We start from the raw sequence: 12,033 nt of genomic DNA, 5'->3' as shown, positions 1-12,033 counted from the left end.
TTTTTACTCCACTACATTTGTCTGACAGATTTAGTTACTAGTTACTTTTCAGATTACAATTTCTCACACCCTTCCTGTCCAGTTAAAACAACGTATATCTCTAAATTTGGTGATGATGACGTGTTCCTTTATTTGTGTTGAGCAAATTATCCTACTGCTTGAGCTCCATAATCTTTTTTTAAAAACCCTCTTGGATTAGCTGGAAAATGCTTTGTGACAAAGCTAAAAAATGACTCGACAGTATGTAAAGCAACTAAATGAGCTCCAACTTGAACAACTACAGCAGCAAAATGCAGCATAAATACACATTTATACAGCAGTAATATTAATACAAAAACATCAGATGTAATAGTAAAAGACTGACGGAGAACATTTTTTGCACAATGAATACTTTTACTGATACTTTAAGTACATTCTCCTGACAATACTTAGATACTTTTACTAAAGTAAGCATTTTGCACCACTCTTTTTTATCCTGACAAACAATACATCAGCAGCTCATCCTTCAGAAGTCTGCAACATAACAGTAATGTAGTCTGAAAGAGATCAAATAAAATGCAAGATGTAGTCTGAGCTTGGATGTTGCCCTGCGCTCTGGACAAATGATAATCAATATCACCTCTAATTAATATTTTTTTCTGCGTGGAGCTGATTTTCCCAGCAGCGCAGTGGGAGGCAGACTCGGCTCAATAATGTGTCTTTCAGCAAGGAGCTCTAATCAAGCCCGAAGGTCTCCTTCTGAATCTTGTTGCGCCGCAGCCTCATTTCCATTCCCCGTCCCTCAAGGCAAGGTAAAACAGTCCCGAGGTATATGAGCAAAAGGCTCTATACTTTGTACCGCACGACTGGCCTTCACCTGCGGCTCGGTCAATTGATATGGAAATGACGGGCGGCCAAGTTTCTTCTTACTGATGGGAAATAATGGAGCATACGCACACAGAAAAAAGCAAAGAGGTAAACAAAAAAACTGAAGAATGACAGTGATGAGTGTTGAGAATCTGGTGCTAATTGTCAGCTTCATTTGCACTTTTCAATGACAAGGTTACACAAGAAGGACAACGAAAAACAGAAGTAAGATGACTCAGAGTTCAAGGCTTGAAAAAAAGTTATTGTCCAAGTATTAGTAAGCAAGAGCTTTACTGTCAAAAGTACATTTTCTAAATAGCCTGTAAATGTGGACGGAAAAGAAGTGTTAAATGATTAATATCCCTCGAGTCACAAAGGATTGTCGGTATAAAAAACATGCCCGCACTCTTGTGGGAACATATTAAAGTGAGATTAGCATATTTGGTCCGTAGCAAGAGTTTAATTAGGACTCCGTTTTTTGAGCATCTAAAACTAGAGAGAATTAGGATGAAACATGAGGGAGAGAGGCGGAAGGGGAAGCGATTGAGGCGTATTAACAAAGAGAGAACAGTAATCAAAGGCCTTCAGAGGACGTATCCCGCTGCACTCCCACAACAATGTACTCTTTCTCTCGAAAATTGTGCCGTTCGTAGGGACGAACGTTCAAAAGAGGGAGATTACAGCTTCCATCTCTGACATAAGTGAGAGTATGGAGCACCAGCTGCGGACTTAAATCTTTAAAAACAACTCACAAATATAGTTACAAAAACACCTGGGCGCTGTAGTTTTTCACATACGTCACTCAAGCAGGAGTAAGTAATGCTTTTGTTGGGGACTATTTTAAGCCGTGGATGGATACACATTTGTGAAGGAGGATGACAAGTCTGAAATAACTGTTTGACGGATTTCTATGAAATGTTGTACAGATGTTCATGGTACACAGGTGATAAACCTCGCTTTGGCCACCCTCTGACTTTTCCTCGGCACCAGGTTGCCCTTTTCTGTTTCTTTCTCCTGAAATTGCGAAGAACGTTCAAAAAACAGGAGATAACAGCTTCCATCTCTGCAATGAGTGAGAATGTAGAGCACCGGCGGTGAGACTCAGCAGCGTGCCAATCAATACCATGTGCACTGTGTTCTCTGTGACCACAATAATTATCATCATCATCCGCAGAAATGACATGCTGTTTGGTCCTTTGCAGAAGGTCAAGAGCTGAGGATTGGCGGCACATGACGTTTCCATGGCAGCGATGTGCGTAAACCGCGCTCCACCCGCTGTGGTCGTGAATTTAAGCTGGTCGGATTTGTTTGGATGTCATTAGCGTCATCGGTATGGAGTTGCCGGAAAAGGTCAAAGTTTAGTTGTGATGCGTTCGCTGTCGCAGGTTGTCGATGGTTGTGTAATTATCTTTAAAGGTTTGGAAGCAGCCATGTTGACGGGCTAATGTGTGAGATTAGACGCCTCCGTGACAAAGTCGTTCAAAGCGACGAGGGGAACAGGTGTAATCTGTCTGTATACAAACAAACACCGAAGCATCTACCTTTTGTCTGTGACTTGGTTGGTCGATGTGATCTTTCCCACATCCAAACCCAAACAGTTTGATATTTTTCTATCATTTATAAGATTTTACGTCTCACTGAGCTGGAACAGAGTTTGAAAATAGAAAATACAATTACTGGGAAATGTAAGTAGACCTGCAAAAGAAACTGGCATGATGGCTACTCGACAGAATATAGTTTTACATTCAAAATATAGAAATAACAGGGTAGAGTATGATGTTTTGTTGGAGTAAAACGACCCAACAGTACCAACAGCTACCGGCAGCCTATCCTGTCCGACCAGTCTAATATCTGAAAATAATGTTTAGCTCCGAGATATGTGATTGAAGCAGACGTACGACCCTATAAATGCAGTTAAAAGTAGAGTGGGTTATTCTATCAGCTAGGAAATACCCAGAAATCATAACATAGAATAAAATATCAGTCACCAATAGCCTAAACTACTTGAATAAAAGTCTTAAAGTATCTGATATTAAATGCACTTAAGAATCAAAAGTAATTTTCTGACAATAAATGTACTTTACTACCAAAAGCACAAGTAAAAGTGAATGATATATACAGTATAGTCACAGTAAATGACAGTGCTTCTAATGCAGCATGTAATCTGTAAAATAACTAGTAACTCAAGTTAGTAATAAATACAGAGATGTAAAAAAAAGTACAATATTGGATAGAATAGTGGGAGTATAAAGTAGAAGAAAATGGGAATACTCAGGTAGAGTACAAGTACCTCAAAACTGTACTTGAGTAAATGTACTTAATTACATTCCATCAGAATAGACTCTTACCTCTGAAAATGTAGTTTTTATGCATATACACACATGCATTTCCTCAAGAAATACATATTTTTATGCATTTAAAATGCCATTTTTTCCTCTCCTGGTGATGACTGGTTATATTCTCTACATTTTGCATGATTTGTTTTCACTTTGTGCCCTTTTTTACCCTATTTTAAATCATATTTTCCACCATCCCCCCCCACACACACACACACACAGTTTTTCGCAGGCTGCAGTTGCACTTCCTTAACAGAGGGTGGCAGCAGCGCGCCCTCTGACGCTACAGCGCCAGGAAATATACCACCGAAGAAGAAGAGACAACAGTGCAGCGCTCTCAGAGGTACCACCGTTATCACATCCATCGGTCTGCGTTTGCATTTTACAGCCTCATTTCCGACATTTAGCAGAAGATGTGTGTTATATTATGAACATATATTGAGTGTTTTCGACACCCCTCTGATTTCGCGACGCTAGCTGTACAAACAAACGCTAGCCGTTAGCTTTAGCGTCGCAGGTAAGCTAACTAGGAGCGAGCTAAGCTAACCCGCTATTAGTCTGAGTGAGGGGGTGTGCACACCCGCAGGAAAGGTTTACTGTCTTTATATCGCTTCATGTATGAATATACGATCGACAGCTCTTTGCGTGTACTCTTCTCGCCTTGTCTTTGTCCCGTTGTCTCATGTTTTCCATCTGTGACGCAGATATTTTAATCGCATTGCTGCAGTGAAGCTGTGAAAAATGGACACCAGAGCTCTGAGGAATCCGTACGGCGACTACGATGGGAGCCCTCAGTGCACACAGGCTTTATTTGACAATCATGGGAAGGTACGAGTGTGTGGTGTCGTGTGTGTGTGTGATTCAGATGCAGTCGGTGAGGGTTTTAAATCTTCGTGTCTGTGTCTGTCTTCAGATCACATCAGAGTTCGCCCAGCGGCTCAGTGGGAAGATCAACGAGCTGCTGGCCGTGATGGAGAACGGGCTGAAGTCTGCAGACCCGAAAGATTGCACCAGCTACACCGGCTGGGCAGGTGATGACCCTGTTGCACCACCTGGTTTTTTTTTTTCCCCCAAGTGACATGTGGTGTGATGGCAGTGGTCAGAAAAGGCCTCTGCATGTGTACATAATGATGGTGATGCTCATTACCAACGCCCTTTTTGGGCCTATATGTAAATGTTCTGGGTGTTTTTTTGTGCACAATGAGTCCAAAATTATCCAAATCGCATTATGACTACTGCAAAAAGGTGAAATGTGTCGATAAGCAGCGTTGTAGTGGGATTTTGTAGTGCTGCAGGGATGCTCCGGCCTACAAAGCTCCTTCTCCGTATTTAATAAATCATGTTTGTTTGGCAGAGAGCAGGAGAAATGCTACATCATGATTATTTTACTAGTTTTTCAATGACAATGATTGTACAATTATACCGCAATCGCAATATCCTTCAAAATACTCGCAATTTGATGATAATTCAGGGTCATGCGTTAGAAAATGGATTCAGTAAGGCCTCTGAGACACTTTTCAGCCTAGTGTGAAGGTTGTAAGTGTGCTCATTTTTGACTAATCTCCCCAGTTTGGTCTTTAAAATGTCAAAATGTAATAAAAGACTGCCCTCAAGGTTTCCCCGAGCCAAAATTGGCTACTTACACATCTGGTTTTGTTTGAAAGATGGTCAGAAAAAACCCAAATTGCCTCATTTTTCAGTCCAATGTTCAGTTTATAGTCAAATAAAACCAGTCAGTATACACAAATATCTACTATCTGTCCACAGGTATCGCTCTACTCTACCTGCACCTCCACAACGTCTTCAACAACCCCTCCTGTCTCCAGAAAGCTCTAGAATACGTTGAGCACAGTCTGAGGTGTCTGACCCGACGTCATGACATCACCTTCCTGTGTGGGGATACTGGACCGCTGGCTGTAGCTGCTGTGGTCTACCACCGCCTGCAGAGGGTGCAAGAGACCGACGAGTGCATCAACAGGCCAGTCTAGAGCACACATATACAAACTCTCCAGATATTTATGAAGATAAAAGTGTCATTTTTCCTGTAAAAAGTATGTTATTTCATGAGCGACTTCTTCTTTTCCTTCCAGACTGCTGCAGTTTCACCAGACTGTAGTGAAAGGCTCAGGCGGGCTGCCCGATGAGCTGCTCTATGGGAGGATGGGATACCTCTACTCCCTCGTCTTCATCAACCAGCAGCTCGGGCAGGACCGCATCCCACTGCAGTACATCCAGCAGGTGAGTACGAAACACGGGACGGTCTCGCAAAGACTTTACGGTGATCTGAGGGTGTACAGAAGGACTCCTTTTATAATCCTTGCCTTACTTCCTTAACGTTACGTACAACTACAGCAACCGTAGGCAGAGAGGAATGAGTCTAATTGGATAAAAGAGAGGAAACAGATATGGGAGATTGCTCCCCTAACCTCTAGGTGACTACCGCTGACGATCTTTATTTGCTGCCGGCTGCTAATTTGCTCACTCTTGCACATATCGATGTCCAAATTGCTCTAATTCATCTCCATTGATTTCTTTTAACTCTTACAGATTAGGTGTGTTTGTGAGCCGGGATGTGTTGTTTCCTTCCTTAGATCAGCGAGTCCGTGCTGGTGTCGGGCGAGCACCTCAGCAGGAAGTTCAGGGTGCAGAACCAGAGCCCTCTGATGTACGAGTGGTACCAGGAGCAGTACGTCGGCGCCGCCCACGGCCTGGCCGGCATCTACTATTATCTCATGCAGGTAAAACGGGCTCGGATTACATCGTAACAACGTTATTCAGTCGAGAGTTTACGACGGGACATATTAGGAGGCTTTTGGGGCCAATTTATAGGACAGTGTTCCTGTTTCATTATTATTATTCCCGCATGACCGGATAAATCCTGTAAGGAGCTTAATTTGGCTCAATATGTGACACATTATAACAGAAATAGCCTTTTATGCCAAATATCAATTAAAAACACATCCACGTATGCAAAAACGCATGATTGAGGTGTGTGGCTGCAAATCAACAGACATTTTCAACCTTGATTATCTGTTGAACGCTCAAAATATAATTTTTTAATTACTCATTTTGTTCAACTAACTGGAGCAGCAACAATTGTTAACAATTCAATCAGTTTAATCAGTTTGAGTCGTTGTTTTTAACAAAGAAAAAGTCAAAATTCTCTCGTTCCAGCTCCTTAAATGTGTCTATTTTCTGGTTTCTTTCCTGGTCCGTGACCATAAACTGAGTATCTTTTGTGGGATTGTGTAGGTCCGATGAGAGGGAGTGGTTTTATGAATACAAAATGGAAGAAAAGATGGAAAAATGCCAAAAAAAAGGGGTTGAGGTGGACAAAGACCAAACAAAGGCTATAAAACGATACTGAAGTTTCCACCTGTCACTTCTGCGTCCTCAGCCAGGCTTCGTCAGCTCGGAGGAGTACGTGCACAGGCTGGTGAAGCCCAGCGTCGACCACGTCTGCCGCCTCAGGTTCCCCTCCGGAAATTACCCTCCCTGCATCGGGGACGACCGCGACCTGCTGGTGCACTGGTGCCACGGATCTCCTGGAGTGGTCTACATGCTCCTGCAGGCGTACAGGGTAAAAACACTGAAGGAAAAACTGGCCTTATATCTGTTACAGAAGGTCGTTCATGGAGTCATTTATTGACACAGTCACAGTGCCATCTTGTGGTGAAGCTGAGCCACTTTTTGTTTGGCAAAAACATAAATTCTGACATCTTGGTCCTTTTGTCTCCAGGCCTTCGGAGTGCCTCACTACCTGGACGCAGCCCTGCAGTGCGGAGAGGTGGTGTGGCACTACGGCTTGCTGAAGAAGGGCTACGGCCTGTGTCACGGCGCGGCGGGGAACGCCTACACCTTCCTGGCCCTCTACCGGCACACTCGGGACCCCAAGCACCTTTACAGAGCCTGCGTGGTGAGAGCACATGAAAGAGACTCCGTAATGAAATCAGTGTGAAACATGCAGCAGCCCATTGCAGTGATCAAACAGGCGCACATATTAATTGTGGCACTCCTGCGGTGCATCCATCTTAATTAGAGGCCGTTATTGCCTCAGCAGTTTGACGGCGAGGGATTATGATTATGGGTTGTTTTTGTTATCTCGGTGGGCGGAAGAAGAGTTTTTTTAACGCTTTATTTACCTGTGGTGGTTCACCTCATGCTGATACAAAGTCGGGTGAAGCTTTTCCGGCATAATCCAAGTCTCGAGAAGCCCCGAGATCCCAAATTGATTTAAAAAGATGTTATTTGCTCCCTTTTTAAGCTGAAATCTTCACTGTAGCCGCTAAGCTAAAAGCGTTAGTGTGCATCCCGCCTGAAGTGGGTACACGAGCTGGACCGCACATCCAGGGTGATGGGTTTTGAATAAATTTGGGATCTCAGAGCTTCTGGAGACTTTGATAATGCTGGATGATCTTTATGGGGCTGTTCTATGATTTTTTTAAGTCCCCATCTACTTCAGTTGTTTGGGAGAAAGCTGTGAAGCTCCAGAAATGTTGTGTGGACTATGAAACTGCATCCGCATGAGTAGATAGTGCCTGAATTTAATTGTTGGGTGAACTGTTCCTCTAAATCTTACTTTTTCATTTATTTTCTTTTGATCGGAGTTATTTCTATCCTCCATCTTGTTTTAATCCTCTCTAAAATGGGAGGAAATGCTGTTCGTTCCCAGACGAGTCGGCGTTATGCCTTCCGTATGTTTGTTTTATTGTCTTAATTTCTGTTAGGAAAGTTTGGAGAGTTAGACATGAAGTGCGGGAGGACTTGCAGCAAAGGGCCACAGGCTGAAATTGAAATGATTAAACTTTCCCTGTAATCAAAATTAAAATATCTCACATGGACCTGCTGTACGTTTCACGACTGTTTCTAGAAGTTTAATGGCTCAACAGCTGTTTTTCGAGGCTTTATGTTTGACTTTGATGGTGAAAGTCATATTAAAGTTAGTTCTCAGCACAGTTGGCCTCTCGCCTGCATTAAAATAGAAAATTATGGCAGAAACTTGGAGCATGTGAGAGTCGGGGGGCTTTTATGTTTATTGACAATAGGTTGGGAGCTGTCGGTGCGAGTCCCTGTCAAAGCCGAGCTCTCTGTTGGATCCGGTCCAGGTGGCTCTGGTCCCACGTGTACTGTCATTAATATGAATCTATTCATAGCGGGCAGAAATAGGCCCTTCAGATGTCTTTTCTGAGCTCTGCTACATGCTCCCGGTGCAACAGAGTGACATTGTGGTCATAATCTGATACCTCGACAGATGCTGGGATTTCACTGAGCGGAGCACAATTTTTAGCAGTTGTTGACATTGCTCGCTGTTCTCCCGGGACGGCTCAGCTCGGGTCCACAGTGCTGTTATGACACTCTCTCTCTCTCTCTCTCTCCGTCCCCACAGTTCGCAGACTGGTGCATGAATTACGGCAGACATGGATGCCGAACGCCCGACACTCCCTTCTCCCTGTTTGAAGGTAATCTGTGATGACACGTCCCACATGACGAAAAGTGATCCTGTTATTAAAATGCTTGGTTTTGTTCCAGATACCGTCGACAAAGAGCTGACTCACTGTAATCGAACCAAAACAGCCCTGTGATGAACCAGTATGATTATTATGTTCGTCCTCTGTCGTCGTGATATTTGACACTGTTACAGTCGCCATGTTGCATCACGTCTCACGTCTCTAAATCACACTGAGGAAGCTATACAAGTGAATACGGCTGCAACTAACTAACTTGACTTTTATCAGGTTAACAGATCAGTCGTTTGGTCTTTAAAATGGATTTTAGGAGCACCGGCACAAAATCAAGGAGCACCACTTGTATTAGAAAGAAGAAGCGCAATATATTCAAACTTTTAGCACCTTAACTGCATCAATTGGTAATAAATAGACGATTTACAGAAATAGCAATGTGCGGATTTATTTTAAAATGTCCGACAGGTGCTTCTAGTCTCCAAAAATGGTGGCAAATTGAGGAGTAAAGACACCAGAAAATATTCACATTTAAGAAGCTGGAATCAGAGAATTCATACTTATTTTTCATCTAATTTAATTAATTGATTATAAAAAATAGTTGACAACTAATCCATTATCTGTTGCAGCTCTAGTCGGACAAAATAAGCAATTTTAAAAACGAGCAGAAATGCTAAATATCTGCTGGATCTGGCTTCTTTTCTTTGTTTTGTATCATAACTAATTGAATATCTTTCTTTTTGGGAACAATTATTTTAATTGTAAATTAATCCGTATATTATTTTCCGGCTAAGCGATAAGTTGTTTGGTCTTTAAAAGTGTCATAAAATGGTGACAGACTGTCGATCCGTGTCTCTTAAAGCCCAAGAAGACGTCCTTGGATGTTTTGTCAGCGCTCCAGAGTAACTTCGTCCATTAGAAGCACTGGTGCTCCTGAAACTGAACATTTTAGGAGCACCAGCACAAAATTTAGGAACAATAACATTCGTATTTTTACAATCTTTACCGTATTGCTAAATCTTTTGGTAATAAACAGACAATTTACAGAAATAACAGTGTTCGGATTTATTTTAAAGGTGAAGTAGGATATATTTATAAGTCACACAGGTGCTCCTAGTTTCTCAAATTCAGCGGCACCGTCCAGAAACTAGAAAATATTCACATTTAAGAAGCTGGAATCAGAGAAATCACACTGGTAATAAAAAATACCGTTAACTGAACTGAAAACGATCCAGTATCATGTCGTATTTAAGCGTTTTTGTGTTTCTGTCGCCTCCTCCACTTCCTGTTTCCAGGCATGGCCGGCACCATCTACTTCTTGGCCGACCTCCTGGACCCGATGAGAGCGAGGTTCCCCTGCTTCGAGGTGTAAACGTCTCCCCACAGGTAGCCCCTCCCCACCCACACTGCGGGGGAAAACACAACCCGGAAGAAGACGCACACTTCTCGCTCTCTGCATGAAAACACTTCATGTCGTGCCATGTTGTTCCTGCTCTTTCTCTTCTGGGACGCATTATTAACGGGATAATTCCAACACTCACGGCTCAAATGCATAATTATCTTGAAGATGCGTCTGCAGGGAGAGCTTCTCTAGTTTTTTTTTTGTGTATAAATGTAACTCTTTGCTTTATTAATTCCTGCTCAGATTTTGTTGTTTGAGGGTTTACGCAAAACTGTGAGGAAAGTAGTTTTCAATTTTTTAATTGTGGGGAAATTAAAATTGTGTTTTTGTTAGTACCTATATACTTTATAAACTTAGGTTTGTTAACAAAAAAAAAAAGGACATGGATGCTTTAGTTTGCTCTTGTCAACAGCAAAGCTCGTTCCAATGTACTAAATATAAAAGAGTAAAGGCTGTGTCATGTGTTAAGGGATTAACCCCCAGAGTGTAAACTGTTGCCTGTCCTTTGCACTGTCTGAGCAATAAATCATGTGTCTTTTTACAGCTGCCGCTGCTCTGTTGTGAATTTTACCTTCTGCTTCTTGTCTTGGTGTGATTCTGCAGCGGCGACAAACGGCCACAAGGAGGGAGCAGAGAGTCATGTAAATGAATATCAGACGATTGACCCTCCACTTGGCAAAGCCGAGCTCATTCTTTGGCGACCGAAAAGAGACTCACCTTCGAGCGTTGTCCTCATGAATAGGTTATTTTACAGTCAGATTTTATGCTAATCTGGATGAATTTTTCCATATTGATTTGAGACACGAATATGGCAGAAGAGCCGGCCTAAAAATGTGAATATATTGACTTTATAATGTTGGGAATAGCATGGAAATGTGTCATTTAAAATAAGATATAAACACCAGAAGTTCTGTAGCCAGAAGGAGGGTTTTCAGGCACATATCTGGCAACCAAAGTGTCTGAAACCCCCCTCGTCCCTTCCCGTCCTCCGTGGGCCACTTGGCTCAATCGCTCTGCTGTCTATTCCAAATAAGGCTCACGTAACACCCCCGAAAACCAAGCGGCGACACAATGCCACCGCTCTTTTTTAAGCCCCCCTCATGCTTCGTTATGACCTGGCGCCAGCTGGAGGTCTCGGAGGGGCTAAAGAGCAAGGTTGGCAGAGGAGGTGGGGAAGTTGGGGAGGTGGTTACTGTATCAGAGGGTCTTGAGAAGCAGAGAGCGAGCGTCCATTTTCTCCTCCAACCCCCCCCTTTCTCTCCACGGAGGCGGCCCAGCTAGCGTAGGAGAAACCGAACACCTCGGGCAGGAACAGGAGTAAAAATAGAGCTCATCTGCGCGGGGGTGTGGTCAGCCGGACATGTCTTTCACTGTGGTTCTCACAAATGTCCTCCAGCAGCTCTTTCCCTCCGTGCCCTGTCGCTGTGGGACATCGCCGCCGTGTGTTACAGAGCCGATGACAGCTTAGAGTCCGGCAGCGGGCTTACAACAGCAATTACAAGTCGTCTGCAGGTCCTTAAAATGTCTGAAATTTGACAAATAAAAGGTCATTAATGGTGATTTTTGTGAAGTCTAATCTCTCTAATTTCATTTTGTCAAAGAGAGTCAAGCTCGAATCTTAAATCTGTTTCTGTCCTTTGAAGAAAACTTTGAAGGGAAAACAAACATTTATTACAAAACACATTTTTATTCTATACAAAGAACACAAGTATTTACATTTCTGACGTGATGATTGAAGACTTTCAAGCTGCCAAAGGTGTTTGATTACAGCTGCACCTCACGATCATTTTCATTCTAGATTAAACTGATCATTTTCACGACTGTTCGATTGTTTAGTCTATAAAATATTTTAAAAATTGCAAAAAAGAAAGAACAAAATGCTCGTCACAGTTTCCCAGACGCCAAATTGACGTCTTCAAATTGCTTCTTTTGCCCAACATCCAGTCCAAAACCCAAATATTCTTCATTTAATGTCATAAATGGTAAAGAA

At 42.7% G+C, this 12,033-nt stretch overlaps 1 protein-coding gene across 3 annotated transcripts; it reads left to right on the top strand.

The window, feature by feature from the left end:
• The first annotated feature begins 3,452 nt into the window (after positions 1-3,452).
• lancl1 (LanC antibiotic synthetase component C-like 1 (bacterial)) lies at positions 3,453-10,589 on the top strand. Of its 3 annotated transcripts, none has more exons than XM_073462448.1 (10): positions 3,453-3,525; positions 3,887-4,010; positions 4,096-4,213; positions 4,950-5,160; positions 5,273-5,420; positions 5,774-5,920; positions 6,580-6,762; positions 6,922-7,098; positions 8,569-8,641; positions 9,937-10,589. In XM_073462448.1, the coding sequence occupies exons 2-10, from the start codon at positions 3,924-3,926 to the stop codon at positions 10,011-10,013; spliced, it is 1,221 nt and encodes a 406-aa protein (XP_073318549.1). In that variant the 5' UTR covers positions 3,453-3,525; positions 3,887-3,923; the 3' UTR covers positions 10,014-10,589. The 3 variants fall into 3 exon arrangements, with proteins under 3 accessions (XP_073318549.1, XP_073318550.1, XP_073318548.1); XM_073462449.1 differs by having other exon boundaries at positions 3,487-3,549; XM_073462447.1 differs by having other exon boundaries at positions 3,512-3,699.
• Positions 10,590-12,033: the final 1,444 nt, after the last annotated feature.

This window comes from Pagrus major, chromosome 24 (assembly GCF_040436345.1).
Source record: "Pagrus major chromosome 24, Pma_NU_1.0".
In the NCBI taxonomy this organism is placed as follows: Eukaryota; Metazoa; Chordata; class Actinopteri; order Spariformes; family Sparidae; genus Pagrus; species Pagrus major.
The sequence above is the reverse complement of the archived record's forward strand: the minus strand, read 5'-3'. Positions and strand labels throughout refer to the sequence as shown.